We start from the raw sequence: 15,057 nt of genomic DNA, 5'->3' as shown, positions 1-15,057 counted from the left end.
TTATTCCTCTAGGACACAGTCTCCTGTAGGACACTCATTCCCTCTAGGACACAGTCTCCTGTAGGACACTCATCCCCTATAAGACACTCATCCCCTCTAGGACACAGTCTCCTGCAGGACACTCATTCCTTCTAGGATACAGTCTCCTGTAGACACTCATCCCCTCTAGGACACAGTCTCCTGTAGGACACTCATGTCTAGAACAGTCTCCAGTAGGAAACTCATCCCCTCTAGGACACAGTCTCCTATAGTACACTTATCCCTCTAGGACACAGTCTCCTGTAGGACACTCATCCCCTCTAGGACACAGTCTCCTGTAGGACACTCATCTCCTCTAGGACACAGTCTCCTATAGGACACTTATTCCTCTAGGACACAGTCTCCTGTAGGACACTCATTCCTCTAGGACAGTCTTCTGCAGGACACTCATCCCCTCTAAGACACAGTCTCCTGTAGAACCCTCATCCCCTCAAGGGCACAATCTCCTATAGGACACTCATCTCCTTAGGACACTGGGTTCCTCAGGACACTTATTTTCTCTAGAACACTGTTGTCTTCTTGGACACTCATCTCTAGGACACTGGTCTGTTCAGGCTTCAGGACACTATTCTCCTCAGGACACTGGCTCCTGTAGGACGCCGTCTCTTGTAGGATACTCATCTGTGTTTCCAAGACTGGAGACACCATTCCTGACCCCCCTGGGTGTCTCTTGTCCTCGTGACCTTCTCTGAGGTATGGATTTGCGGCTTGCAGCTGCAGCTGTTGCCGTGGCCCTGAGAGGGGGCCACGTGCTGTATCTGCAGACCATGGGAGACGCCTCATTTGTGTGCACTGTCCCCAGGGTTGTGTGCCAGGCATCGAAGGCCGGTCTTGTTGGGACCCAGGTGTCTGTTTCATGTTGAGCCGGGGGTCCCTCAGTCCTGGGCTCTGGAAGCTGCACTCGTCCTCCCACCCCAGGCCACTATCCTTGGTCGCTGGTTTCTGTACCCAGGAAGCGAGTGTTGCGCTTCGTGCGTGCTTGGTCTCGTGTTTATAGTTTGGGCAGCGGGTGAGGGAGTGCCTTGCCCAGAGCAGGCCCTGGAGAGCCCCTGCTGGCCAGTCTGTCTGCGTGTCCATTCAGAGCAGCTCCGCGGCTTCCTGCTCCGAGCTCCCACTCACTCGCGGCTGCGGGCGTCGGGCTGTGTCCCTCCTGCAGTGGCCTGAGAGGTGACGCGTAGCAGGGACGGGAGGGGCCAGCGGAGGGGGACAGGCTCCTGCGACCTGCTCGGTAGCCCCCTGAGATGACTGTCACCCACACGGGGGCTCGGGGAGGACTGGGCCCCAGAGGAACGTCCTGCTCAGCAGCTGGCCATCCACTGTGCCCAGGAAGTGACAGCAGTTCCCATGGCACCTGCTCCCATGAGGTCTGGGGGGGCCCTCAGGGGCAGAGCGGTCCCTCTCCCGTGGGGTCTGGGGGGACGCAGGGCAGAGCGGCCCCCCGTCCCAGTCTTGCGTATGTGGGGACTCTCGCCACCCTGGTGCACCCAGAGCGCCTTTGTGTCGCTGAATCTGATGCTGACTGGTGTTCAGCCATGTTGGCTCCCCTGGAGAGCGTGGGAGAGCCCCCCCCCCACGTGGCTAGTGCCAGTGGTGGGCAGCTTCCCCTTGGCCGCAGGGTGGAGCAGAGAGGGGCGTCCGGGTGTCCCCCTGCCCTGCTGTCGCTTCCATGTCCCTTGCTGGGAGGCTTCACTGTAGCCTTATGGCTTCTGGGGGTCTCACCTGGGCACCCCCTGTGCCCCTGCCTACCCCAGAGCCCATCACAGCCAGCAGGCCAGCACCATGGCCAGTGCATGTTTCATAGATGTGTGCCAGTGGGAGTCTGTGTGCGTGTGTGCATGTGTGTGCGTGTGTGTTTGCATATGTGTGTGTGCATTTGTGTGTGCATGTGTGTGCGTGCATGTGTGTGCATGTGTGTTTGCATATGTGCGTGTGCATGTGTGTGCATGCATGTGTGTGCGTGTGTGTGTTTGCATATGTGTGTGTACGTGTGTGCATTTGTGTGTGCATGTGTGCGTGTGTGTTGCACGTCTGCATGTGTGTGTGTGTGTGCGTGTGTGTGCAGGGGGAGAGGGCTCTGTCCTGCCCACCTGGGTTACCCCTCAGCTTGTCTGCAGAGCTGTGCAAACTAGCCAGAGCTTCCTTCTGAATTTAAGGGTGAATTCTTCCTCTCCTGCATTTGAAGAGTAAGAAGAGACAGTAGCAGCCCTGTTTTTTTTATTATACCTTTTGAAATAATTTGTATATACCTTTTAAATAATTTCAAGTGCCACAAAATAATGTTAATAGCTCAAAATCAAAAGTTAAAAAAAAAAAACAAGTATAATTTTTAAAATCTTTTTCTCCTCAAGCGTTTTACGATGGGATAATGAGGCAGATGTCTGTCAGCTGGAAGGACATTTTGACATTGTTATGTGTGCTGACTGGTAAGTACATAAAATCACCAACTCCTCTTAGCAAAATAGCTTCGCCGGAGGGCTGGGCTGGGCCTCCTGCAGACGGCAGCCTCCCTCCGTAAATTAATATTCATCGCCATGTGACAGCCCAGGGCGGGCCTCATCTCCACTAACTTCTGCCACATTAGTTCCCAGAGAATGACTCTGAGAAGCATTTCCATTTTCTGGAATCGCCTCTGTTTCATGCTTGACGTATCAGTAAATGGACGACTTAGGCAAATTGCAAATAATTATGGCTCGGAGAGGAGCCGTCTGGAGGAAGAGGAGTTTATCAACACAAACAGCTCAATTAGCTTACTTCTTCGGGGAGATCTGACTATTGATATAAGGGATCCACGTATGTGTACAGTACACACACGTATGTGCACCCACAAACACGCCTGTGCAGCGTCTTCAGGGGAGCGGCTTTTCTGAAAATGTATGTTTGGCATCTGGTATTTGTAGTGGAGTCGATTATGATATTTAATTATACCTAAAACAAGAATTATAACATCCTGTTTTATTATTATGCAAATAGTCTTAAAATCTGTATGATACTGCTTTTTATTTTATTAATTTAATTATTTTTTGACGCTGCTTTTTAGATTTATTTTTATTAGACACTCTCACTTCTCTTTTAGCCCAATCTGCTCTTTGTTAATGAGTGTCTGGTCCTAAGTTACAGGATAAATATGTGTCAAATCTTCATAATGATTTCTACTCATACCACGTTTTTTCTTCATGTGTGGTGCATAATAATTAGTTCAGTATATCAGAAACATCGACAATTCAGTATTTCCCTGTTAAGAATGAGATCCGACTTGTGGCTTTAACGTTCTTTTTCGTAACACTTCAGATTTGAAAACACAAATTCAGGCTCTGAGGAGTCTGAGTGTGGGTGATCCCGACCACGTGCTTCAGACTCGCAGGGGCCGGCCGGGGCGTGGGGGCGGGGGTGCCCTCAGGTCTTTCCTATCATTATTTTTATTATTCCGCAAAAATACTCCTGGTAACTTCTTTACCTCAGTAAGCGTGCTCTGTTTTCTGCAGAGAAATGCTTCTCCATGGGAAATCGTGATTTGGCTGTCCAGAGCTGAAATTGACCTTGTTGGCGCCTTTAGCGTGTTCACCCCAATTTCAGAAAGTGCTCCAGGACGCTTTCTGGACACTCGGGCTGAGACTCACACACAAGTGAAGCCCCACAGAACTGGTAAATGGAACTCTGTGACCTTGGACTCCAGGCTCAATGGGATCCTGGAACAGAGATCCTCGGCCTGCTTCCACCGATCTCTGGCGACCCAGGGATTATACACAGAAGACCCACCCTACCGCTACCAGATAAATACCTCATCAGCAGACCTCCACTACCTCCACTACCCAGCCACTGCCATGCTCCAGGATGCTTTCCGGACCACGAGGCCACGACAAATCATAAGACACTTAATACCCATCTTCCAAGATTATCGCACCATATTTGATGGAGTTCAACCATGGGAACACCTGCAAGGGCGATTAGAGGCCACCCTAAAAGCCTCTATCCCTCTCAGAGAGCCTGGCAAGCTACCGAGAATATCCCGTCCACACAGCAGAGCCTGGCAAGCTATCCGTGGCATATTTGATATGCCAAAAACAGTAAATACATTGGGTCTCATTCCCCTGACCCTGAAAGAGCCACCAGTACAGCAGCGTTAAGAAGGATGAGGAAGGAGAGCTTGATAAAATCTCAAGGCCGAACTAGGCTGCCAAAACGAAGAAAGACAAAAGTGACTGTCTGTACTTTCAATACACGTACGCTGGCATCAGATGCATCCATCAAGGACCTGATGGTACAAGCGCGAAAGATCAAATATGACATCATTGGTCTGAAACCGAGATGAGAAGGCATCAGTCACATCACACTGTTTTCAACACTGGAGAAGAACTGTTTCCTCGGAACATGTGACAAAAGATGTGTCAGTGGCATTGGTGTCCTTGTCAACACGAACTTGGCCATTAACATTGATTAATTCGAATGCCTAACAACCCGAATTGGACAATTACACTTGAATAGATGTGGCTCACTGCTGGCAGTTTCTATCTTCGTTGTCTGTGCACCAACATCCAATTATGATGAAGGAGAAATTGAGAAGTTCTACATAGAGCAGCAGAAGTTCTATAAAGAAGACCACACCTCTACAAGATCATTGTTAGTGATTTTAATGCCAAGATAGGACCAAGAAGATCAGCCAAAGAACTCCACATCGGGACCCATGGCCTACGATGAAACGAACAGGGTGAGAGACTGTCTGAGTTCATCATGTCCACCAAGACCATCCATGGTAACTCACAGTTCCAGAGGGCCGAATCTAAATGTTGGATATGGGAGTCTCCCGGTGGACGGTTCTACAATGAAATAGACCACATCATATTCAATCGACGGTTTTGCCTGACCTGTGTCGCTGTTGTCCCAAAATTCCAAACGGGATTTTCATGCAAAATTCTACTTCATAGAGTGGGGAGAAAGGGCTGCAAAGTTTAAGAAGAGAACTCCCAGAACGACCACCAACTGGGAGCTCTTTGACACTATTGCGGCAACATGGGAAGATGCCGTCGTTGACAACATTGACGAAAAATACAATCGACTTGTTCAGCACCTCCATGATTGTGCAAGGAATGCCAAGAGAGAGATAGCCACAAAAAGACAACTGTCTTCGAAAACTCTTGAGCTCATTCTCCAACGTGGGTTGGCGCAAGCCTCAGGCAACCACAAGCGAACATCCGAGCTCGCAAAGCAGTGCAGAAAAGTGATAAAGGAAGGCCTCAAAGAGAGAAGAGCAGCAGTGCTGGCAGATGTGGCAGAAACCAGGAAAAGCATTCGCAGTGACTGCCTGTCCTTTGCCAACTACAAGACCAAGATGACTTCCCTCTGACGTCCTGATGGATCTATCACATCTTCCAGAAGGGCAGTGGAGAAGATTATCTATGACTTCTACTCAAATCTCTTTGATAGCCATGTCCACCTGCCCACATACCAAATTCCACAGGATGGATATGTTGTTCCCAACATTCTCCCTTCTGAAATCCGACACGCCATTTCATCGGTAAAGAAGTGAACAGCACCCGGCCCAGACAAGGTAAGACCCAAACACCTGAAGAACCTGCCATAAGTACTCATCAATACACTGGCTCGGCTCTTCACATGCTACCTGTCTGAATGCAAGGTTCCATCCCAAAGGAAAACCAGCAGGGCTGTACTACTGTACAAGAAGGGAGACATCCACAACATTGGCAACTATCGCCCAATCTGCCTGTTGTCTGTTGTCTATAAGCTGTTCACTTGAGTCATCCTAAATAGGATTAGAAGAACACTAGATGAAGGACAACCATGAGAACAAGCCAGGTTCCACAAAGGATTCAGCACGATCGACAATATCCACACAATAACCACGCTCATTGAGGTTTGTCTGGAGTTCAAGATGCCCTCTGTCTAACGTTCATTGATTTAAAGAAGGCCTTTGATTCTGTTGAGATGGAAGCGGTCATCGAAGCCCTAGCCAAACAGGGCGTTCAAACTCAATACATCAGGATCCTCCGTGAACTGTATTATGGATTCACTACCAGGATCTCACCATTCTACAGGGAAGTGATCATTGACGTCAAGAGAGGGGCTTGGCAGGGCGATACTATTTCACCGAAACTCTTCAGTGCCACCCTCGAGAACGTCATGTGACGACTGGAATGGGAAGGAATGGGAGTGAAGATAGACGGTTGGCAACTACACCACCTCCACTCTGCTTCACTGATGACATTGTTCTAGTAATACCAAACATTAGCCAAACGGCACAAATGCTGGCCGACTTCGACCGTGAGCGTGGAAAGGTTGGACTGCAGCTGAATCTCATGAAGACAATGTTTATGAGAAGCAGTCTTGTTCCCGACGTTCCATTCATTCTCAATGGAATGAACATCTCTGAATGCAACAGTTATGTGTACCTAGGTCGTGAAGTCAACATGACAAATGACCTGGCACCCGAGCTGCGCAGGAGGAAGAGAGCGCTTGGAACACCTTCAAGAGCATCGAAGAAATAGCTGAGGATGAAGAACCTCCGGTTCCGGGCACATCTCTTCGATTCCACTGTTCTTCCTGCATTAACATACGCCTCAGAGACCTGGGCCCTACGCAAACAGAATGAGAACGCTAGTCGGGTCTCCCGAGGAGGAATCGATAGAGCTATGCTTGGAGTATCACGTTTCACTCAAATGAGAGAAAGAATCCAAAGTTCCGACCTCCATCTACGGTCAAGAATCAGGGACGCTGTCTCATTTGCCAAGGCGTCAAAAATCAGATGGGCTGGACAGGTAATGAGATTTGGAGACGACCGCTGGACTAGAGCTGTTACCGACTGGATTCCACAGGATGTCAAAAGATCGCTTGGCTGCCCACCTACGAGATGGTCAGACTTCTTCATCAAGACCCTGAACCATCAGTTTGAGGCTCTTTGTGTTCCTAGAACAAGTAGATGCCATTGGGCTACACTAGCATGCAACAGGGACAAATGGAGACATTACTGGTACCCGCTCAAGCAAATCGATGTGCTACAGAATGTGATCAAGTATCTGGGGTGGGGGGAGAGCCTGGTCTCCGGCAGACCCGGCTCTTCCCCACTCACCAGGCATCAGGGTGACCAGAACAAGCCACTGGGAGCCCTCGTCCTCTCCCAATGGGTTGGTGGGGGTGGGTCGGCTCTGAGCCGCGCCCATTGTCCCCACACACGGCACCAGCAGGCCCCCCCACCCGGCCTGCACCCAAGTGCCAGGGCCACAGCACAGGCCCCCACACCCACACACACCCAGTCCCTCGCACTGTGAACCTATGCACGTGCACACATGCTCGGTCACAGGTGTGTTGCGTACAAACATGTAGTCATATGTGCATGCAGGACCAGAACTCTGCTTCATGCTCTCACATGCACACATTCAGTCACATGTGTGCTATGAGACTGTGCCAGGACACACACGACTTCATGTGTGTTCACGTACCCACACTCAGTCACATGTGCATCATGAGTTCACATCAAGACATGGTGTTTCATGCCTATGCACGCTCAGCCACACACGTGCTATGAATCCATACCAGCGCACAGTGCTTCACGCGTGTGCACACGCATTTGGCAGGCTGTGCCGGCCTGTCCCCGTGGAGTGTGAGGGCTGGGCGAGGCAGGGTCTCTGCTGGTGCTGCCCGCAGGGGTGGGGGATGTGGGGCAGGAGTTGCTCCTGGGGGTCGACAGAATCGCTCCATGGCGCTGCCCTCTGTCTCCGTGTGGTGCCGGGGACAGTGGCCAGCAGGGGACAGGTCAGCAGAGGTGCTGAGGGTCTCTGAGCATGAGGTGAGACCCGGAGGCCGGTGCGGGCAGTGGGCACTGCAGCCCCGGGTGCCCTCTCATCACCGAGCCTTAGTGCGGGGGACACTGGTCACTTCTCTCAGGCACACGCTGGCCCCGGATGCCCTGTCCAGGGCTGTGGGCGCCAGGCAGCGTCTCCACTGGACTCTGGCCTGGGAGTCGCCACCTGTCAGCCCCCTGCACTTCTGAGAGGAAGGCGAGTTCGCACCCGCCGCTCCCGGGCGTGTGCCGGACAGGATAGACGGCAGCGGCCAGAGGACACTGAGCAGAGTTCGGCTCCCGGCCAGTCCCGGGCTGCAGAAATCCACAGCCGCCCGGGCGGACCAGCACCGACCCTGCCCTGTGACCCCTCTGGAGTCGAAGACGCTCAGGCCGAGGCTCGTTCCTCTTCAGGGAGGTTGGGGGTCTCGGCGTCCCCTTCCAGCTGCTGGGCAGTCGGCAGCGTGTCCAGGAACCCCCCAGCCCAGTGCGGTGACCGTCCCCCGCAGCCACAGTCACTCGAGCCCACGGAGAGAGACACGCCAGCACCAGCAACTGAAGGGGTGGCGGCCACTCGCCCAACAGGACAAGGGGCGTGGACGTCCTGCCGGGCCAGCTCTGGTCTCGCCCATCCTCCCGGGAGGTGGCCAGGGCCCCCGCAGCCATGTGCTGAGCCGGTTCCACGGATGGCTTGTGTGGGCCGCACGCTCTGTGTGTGTGCGTGTGTTCTCGTGCTCACACATGCCCATGAGCGTGTCCGTGGCACGCCGTCCCCACTGTCCTCCCGCTGCTCCTGGGCCCATCACGGCTCGTGTCAGGGGCCCCGTGTTTGTGTTGCTCCCAGTCCCGCTTGTCGGAGCTGCTCGCGGCACATGCTGGGTGAGGGGCCTGGAGGAGCTACCCAGCTGGAGGTTCAGGCTGTCCGGGGGCCTTTGCCCCTCCCCAGTGGCCCCGCGGCCGCCCCTGCTGGCCATGCACTGACCTGGCCACAAGGGGGATAGCAGGCCCCCGGGACCACCCCCATGGCAGCAAGGGGCGAGGCCGGGGCCCCTGGGTGAGGGCTGCCAGCCCAGCCAGAGCCCGCCCAGGTCCCCGGGGAACCAGCCCTCTGCTGGTGGTCACTTGCCCTCGCCGTGGTCAGCAGGGACGGCAGTTGTCAGCCCCCAGAGGCCAAGTGCCGATGTTGCCGGTGGCAGGTGGCGGGCGCCTGGCTCCAGCTCCTATGCCAGGACAGCGCCGAGTGCCAGTGTGGGCCCGGCACAGTCGCACTCCTGGGCGCGGCCTCTGACCCTCTGCCCTGCCCCACAGCCTCTTTCTGGACCAGTCCCGAGCCAGCCTGGTGGACGCCGTGTGGCAGCTGCTGCGGCCAGGGGTGAGTGTGTGCGGGTCAGAGGGTCCGTGCAGGCCAGGGAGGGGTGAGGCGCAGGCCCCACGCAACCCGGTCCACCTTCCGCCGGCCCTTTTGTCTGCTCCAGGGCGCCCATCTGTGCAGGCCCGACGTGGATGTGGGGCGGCCCCAGGCCGGGCGGGACCGTCTTTCCCTCCAGTTTGTTCCTGGGCAGGAGATGGGCCGGGAGGTGGTACCCACACACCGCACCCTCCAGCCCGCCACCAGCGGTGTCCACCTGCACACCCACCTGTGCCCGGGAGGAGATCACAGGGCTCGCGCCCGCTCTGGGCTAGTGCTCGGAGCGCAGGGTCCTGTGGCCTCGGCGGAGAGCTCACGGCGTCTGTTCAGAGTCAGAAACGGAGCGGGAGCTCTTGAGCATCTGGAGTGAGTCGGCGGTGCTATGGGATTTACGGGTGTGGACATCATCGCAGCGTCCTGTGGCCTGCCGGGCTCCTGCCCGTGTGCCCACTCTCGCCCTCTCCCTCCCCGGTGCCTTTCGACAAGGCAGGTGTGGGGCCAGAGCGACACACGACAATCCCCAGCATCCCGCCTGTGTGCCGAGCACTGCCAGGTGTGACCCCGACAAATAGGTACACAGCAGGCACCGTGTGGGCGGGAGCGGGGGTCCACAACCAGCATCACACACGCCCATGAACCACGACCCTCGGGCTGGGCCCCTGCCCCACCCCACCATGCTACCCCTCGCTGCAGGCAGGGGAGAGACGGCTGAGAGCTGCCCCCCACGCGGGTGCTTGTCCCGCAGAAGGGCCAGAGCAGCTGGCCTCTTGCTCTCCCTTGATCCTCCGGGGACGGCTCAGAGCTGGGACGGGCACCAGCGACGTGAGGGGACCCAGTCCCTGTGGGCCCATGCTGCGGAATGGGCGCGGGCACAGAGCCCAGCGCCCACACGGGGGTCCGCGAAGGAGCAAGGGGGAGGGGCCGTGCTGACCGGGACGCGCAGGGCTGCGGGCGGGCGTGCGGGCGGGCAGCCCCAGGCTCACACGAGGCTGAAGAGTCGTGAGGGACACAAGTGAGCCTGAGCATGTGGGCTACAAGCACACGTGTGCACAGGACAGCTTGTGTGAGTGTGTACTGGAGCAGCCTAAACTGAGCATGCGTGTGTCCTTGTGTGAGCTGGGAGGGCACGTGAGCACGTGCACAGACCATGTGTGTGAGGCACATGAGTGTGTGCTTGGAGCTCGTGTGTGAGGGCACATGAGCGTGTACACGGTGCATGTGTATGAGAACATGTGTACGGAGCGTGTAAGTGTGTGCATGGAGCGTGTGCACGGAGCATGTGTGTGAGGGCATGTGAGCGTGTACTTGGTGCGTGTGTCTGAGAACATGTGCATGGACATGTAAGCATGTGCACGGAGCCTTGTGAGAGCGTGTGCATGGAAAGCTGAGGACACGTGATTGGGCGTGGGCTGGGGCAGGGCGGGTGCGTGTGCGCGTCCAGGCTGACACCCTGGGCCAGTGCCGGGCGCCCTGTTCAGAAGGTATAAACAAGCCACAGAGTCCAGGGGACAGACAGGGCAGGGCCGGGTGTGGAGAGCTGGGAGGAGGAGCTGGGGCCACCTTGGCCCAGCTGGGCTGGACACGGGGCCGCAGGACCATTGCCAGGTGGGCCGACGGTGCTGCCGTGCGGGAGAGGAGACCGCCCGGCACACACCCGGCCTGGACCGTGTCCTGTGTGAGGGTCCCTCTCTCCTTCCCAGGGATGCGTCCACCTGCTGTCCGTCCCCCCAGAGCTTGGCCTGTGCTTCGGCAGTCAGTGGCGAGTGCCCGGACAGGGCTTGGGGCCTGGAGTGAGGCTCCAGGGGCACAGCCAGGAACTGTCCGGCTTGGGTGCACGCGGGGGAGGCCGGAGACCCCCTGACATGCCTGGATGGGAGCTCCTCAGGCTGATGTGCAGGGCTGCGGCCCAGGACAGGGGAGCTTCTGCTCGCGAGACCTGTTGGTCACTCTCCCGCCTGGTGCGGTAGCTGGAGAAGGACAGCGAGGCGCCAGCCTGGAAGAGGGGCCCGGACAGGGCCGGCCAGACGGGAGTGTGAGCTGGGAGGCCAGGCCCGGACACTGAGCCCTCGGGGTCACGGAAGGGCACGTCACCCACGGCAGGTCAGGCTCTGGGCCTCCAGCCGCCCATGAGTGGACGCTGCTTCCCTGAGGAGACCCGGCACCAGACCCTCTGTCCCACCTGAACGAGAGATGGTGGCCAGAGCATGGTGGCCGGCCTGAGCGGTCACTGCTGCTCGTGTCCTCTCTGGGCACGGAAATCCACCTCCACGCTCACCATTACCCTCACCTCCCCCCAACGCGAGTGTCACCACGGCCACCAACACTGTGAGACACTGTCCACCCTCATGTCCAGCACTGAGTTGGCCAGCGGTTGAGCTTGCACCAAAGCCGCACTGATGACCCTGCTCTGCCCTGTGGGCACCCCCAACCCCCTGCAGCGTCTGACACCAGGGGCGCCTCAGTGAGCCATCGGAAGGTCCCGCAGTGCCTGGCCCCGAGCGGCTTGGCCAGTCAAACGGCACATGAAAGCAACATGTGCTGCCTTGATGCCGCCTGGCCTGTTGCGGCTGGGGGGTGACGTGGACGCCCACCGCAGACCGTCAGGGGACGGGCATCACGAGTTGGCGGGGGAGAGGGGCACCTGCCCAGCCTCCTCCCGAGGCCCACAGTCCCGGGCCCCGTTTCTCCAGGACAGTGAGCGGTGCTGGGTGTGTGCCACCCCCTGCAGGGCGGCCCCCAGCCGGGCACGCGCTGGCACTGGGCCCTGCGGGGGAGGGGGGCGGCCTCCAGGCCAGCCGAGAGCACGTGTTTCTGGAAAGCTTCGGGGCCCGTTCATTTGTCACGGGTGGTGCCCGAGGCAGCACGGGGCCCTGGGAACCGACAGCTTCTCTGTCCGTCTGGCTGGCTGGCTCTGCTGAGCGTGAGGGTCCGTGTGTGTGTGTGAGACCGGGGGTGGGGGTCTGCTCTCCCCACACTGTGTGCGTCTCCTTCCAGGGACAGGCGGTGGTGTGTGCCCCGCGCCGGGGGCAGACGCTGAGCCAGTTTTGCTGTCTGGCCGAACAGGCTGGTTTCTCCCTGCAATGCCATGAGAACTACGATGAGCACGTCTCGCGCCTGCATGCCAAGGTCAGTCTCCTGCCTGCGCAGAGAACGCTCACCAGGGTCTTTCTGGCGGGTGACCGAAGGGTCTGAGAAAAGTGGCCTCAGGGGCGCCGCGGGCGGCCACCCCGTGTCCGTGCTCGTGGCCGAGCTCGGCGCGCCCGGCTGGGAGGGCTTCGCGGAGACCAGCCCCGCGTGTGCTCCCGAATCAGCTGATCTTTCCCTTCGGAACAGACTCATTTGTCGGATGCAGGGGAGGTGGCGGAGAATGAAATGATAAACAAGCATTTCTATTTTAATGAAAAACCTTTGGCTTTTGGGTGGGTTAACTGCTAGCTGCCCCCAGATAACTGCAAGGTGAGTCTAATTGTCTCCTGTGGGACTGTAAATCTTTATCTCTGCTGGTTCCTTGCCGGGGTCACCTGGCAGCTGGAGACTGCTAAATCCCGCACAGAATCACACCGTTCGGGGTGATGTGTCAGATCGGGCGCTACAAGATTTAGGTCAGAAGCACTTATCCGAGAGTGATTTGTGAGCTTGCTTACATCAGGCGATGCTATCGGCCTCTGTATTATTTATGGGGAGAGACGTCTCCAGCCCACACACAGCCCGTGGGTGCACGCGCGCTGCCCTCCGAGGGGGAGGCCCCCACCCCGGGGTGTCGCCTCTCCTCTCCGAGTGGGGGCTGGAGCCCGGGGCTCTGGGAGAAGGTGCGTCCTTGGGCCCCGGGTGTTCACACCCCATGCACAATCCAGGAGGAAAGCAGGAAGTCGAAGGGCTGGGGGTCAGTGAGCTTCCCTGAGCCGTCCCCGATGCTCTGGGTCTGCACAGGGGCCCTCACGTTCCACCAGCACGGGCTCGGCGGCTCGGCCAGACCCCAGGTGTGAGTCTGAGGGCTCCCCTGTGTCCGTGCATGGGCAGCAGGCAGAGGGGGTGCCCTGGCTGGGAACTCCTCTCCCCGCCCTGCAGAGATGGGTCCCCCGTCCACCCGCTGAGCCTGGCACTGGCCCGAGAGAGGCTTGGGCCATCCCGGGTGGTGCCAGCCCGTGGGCACAGCCGACTCTCCGGGACTCGGGTCCCGGCTGACGCCCGGCCGGGGCTCCTGGAGTGGCCCTGGCCGTGGTCGCATCTCGTCCCTCGCGGCCACCCCTGCCCCCCGCGTGGGGCGGGCGCCCAGCTGCAGGCTGCGTGGCGCGATAATGCGGCCGCCGGCCTAATCTTGTTACACAAATGCTGGAGAGTCATGAATTTTAATCCCCTCCACATCCCGCCGCACTCCTCGGCCGCCCCCCTCGGCCGCGGCAGGGGAAATGAGTTTCGGCTTGGCAGAGGGGCAGGAGGAAACCCCAAGACCGAGGCAGCCGCCCGTGAAGCTGATTAACACCATCAGGACCCGGCGCTGCCGCTTCAACTTTTCACCTCTCCTTGGTAGCCGAGGATTGGATTCCCGGAGAAAGAGCAGCCTGGAGCCAAGGCAGCCCCGCGCTCCCGGTGCCCGTCTCCTGTGCCCGCCTCTCCCCGTGCCCGCTCTTTCTCCCTGTGCCCTTACTCTCCCGTTCACTATTCCCACCTGCTCCCTGTGCCCACTCCCTGCCCACATGTCCTGCTCGGCCACCCAGTGTCCGTTGAGTGGCCCCCGTGGGGGTGCTGGTGACCTCATGTCCCAGGCATGAGAGGGGACAGACTGCCTCCCGTGCGGGGGTTCACTGCCAGCAGAGCCGCTGCCCGCCAGTGCCCGCTGAGTCCCCTCGGTGCCCTCGAGGGTCACTGAGTTGCTTTTTCATTTTGTTTTCGCTTGGGAGACACACCCAGCAGTGCTCAGGGCTGACTCCTGGCTCTGTGCTCAGGGCTGACTCCCGGCTCTGTGCTCAGGGCTGACTCCCGGCTCTGTGGCTCAGGGCTCACTCCTGGCTCTGAGCTCAGGGCTGACTCCCGGCTCTGTGCTCAGGGCTGACTCCCGGCTCTGTGTTCGGGGCTCAATCCTGGCTCTGTGCTTGGGGCTCACTCCTTGGCAGGGCCTGGGAGCCAAACCGGAGCCAGTGGCGTGCTGGGCAGCGTCCGGCGCGAACTGTCTCTCCAGCCCCCGAGTTGCTTTTCTGGGTTGGTCTCCCCAGGACTGTCGGGTCGTCAGCACAGACGCGGGAGCCTTCCCCCAGGCTCCTTACCGTGTTCTGCTGTTTGCAGCTGAAGGAAGAAAGGCCGGATGTCTACGAGGAGAACCTCCACTATCCGCTCCTCCTCCTCCTCACCAAGCGTGGCCGAGCGGACTGAGCCTGGGGACATGCCTCAGGGACATGCTGTCCACGTCCCGCCTCCCGCTGCCGCCCAGCGCTGGCCCTGCCGAGCCCACGTCTCCGAGGGCAGCTCCTGCCCCTCTCCCGACCCGTGTCTTTGTTCTGTTCTGGGGGGTCCGTCCGCCTCGCCCAACCGCGGGCCGGAAAGCAATAAAGCTTCTCTTCCCAACTCCCCGGAATCGAATCAATTGTGCCAAAGTCGCCGCCTCCTCCGTCTCTGCCCGCTTTCACGGGCCTGTCTGCCCAGCCTCCTGCACTGACCGTCTGTGCCGGACACAATGGCCGGCGGCCTCGGCCCCTCCTCCCCAATTATGTGCGATTAGTCTCAATGCGTGGTGTCAAGGAGCAGGAGTGCGCGCTATGCTTATTATCTGTTTAGGGGGATCTGGGCGGCGCCGGGAGCCCATGGGGGCTCGGCGAGGGGG

At 58.2% G+C, this 15,057-nt stretch overlaps 1 protein-coding gene across 1 annotated transcript in view; it reads left to right on the top strand.

Moving 5' to 3' along the window:
• CAMKMT (calmodulin-lysine N-methyltransferase) overlaps nt 1–14,751 on the top strand; it is a 152,744-nt gene extending 137,993 nt beyond the window's left edge. The window contains exons 10-13 of the mRNA XM_056130539.1: nt 2,388–2,462; nt 9,140–9,203; nt 12,234–12,365; nt 14,523–14,751. Coding sequence (XP_055986514.1) covers nt 2,388–2,462; nt 9,140–9,203; nt 12,234–12,365; nt 14,523–14,609 — 358 coding nt within the window. The 3' untranslated portion in view covers nt 14,610–14,751. The remainder of the gene's footprint in view (nt 1–2,387; nt 2,463–9,139; nt 9,204–12,233; nt 12,366–14,522) is intronic.
• Nucleotides 14,752–15,057: the final 306 nt, after the last annotated feature.

The sequence above is a fragment of the Sorex fumeus genome, unplaced genomic scaffold, assembly GCF_029834395.1.
Source record: "Sorex fumeus unplaced genomic scaffold, SorFum_2.1 ptg000079l, whole genome shotgun sequence".
In the NCBI taxonomy this organism is placed as follows: domain Eukaryota; kingdom Metazoa; phylum Chordata; class Mammalia; order Eulipotyphla; family Soricidae; genus Sorex; species Sorex fumeus.
The sequence above is the reverse complement of the archived record's forward strand: the minus strand, read 5'-3'. Positions and strand labels throughout refer to the sequence as shown.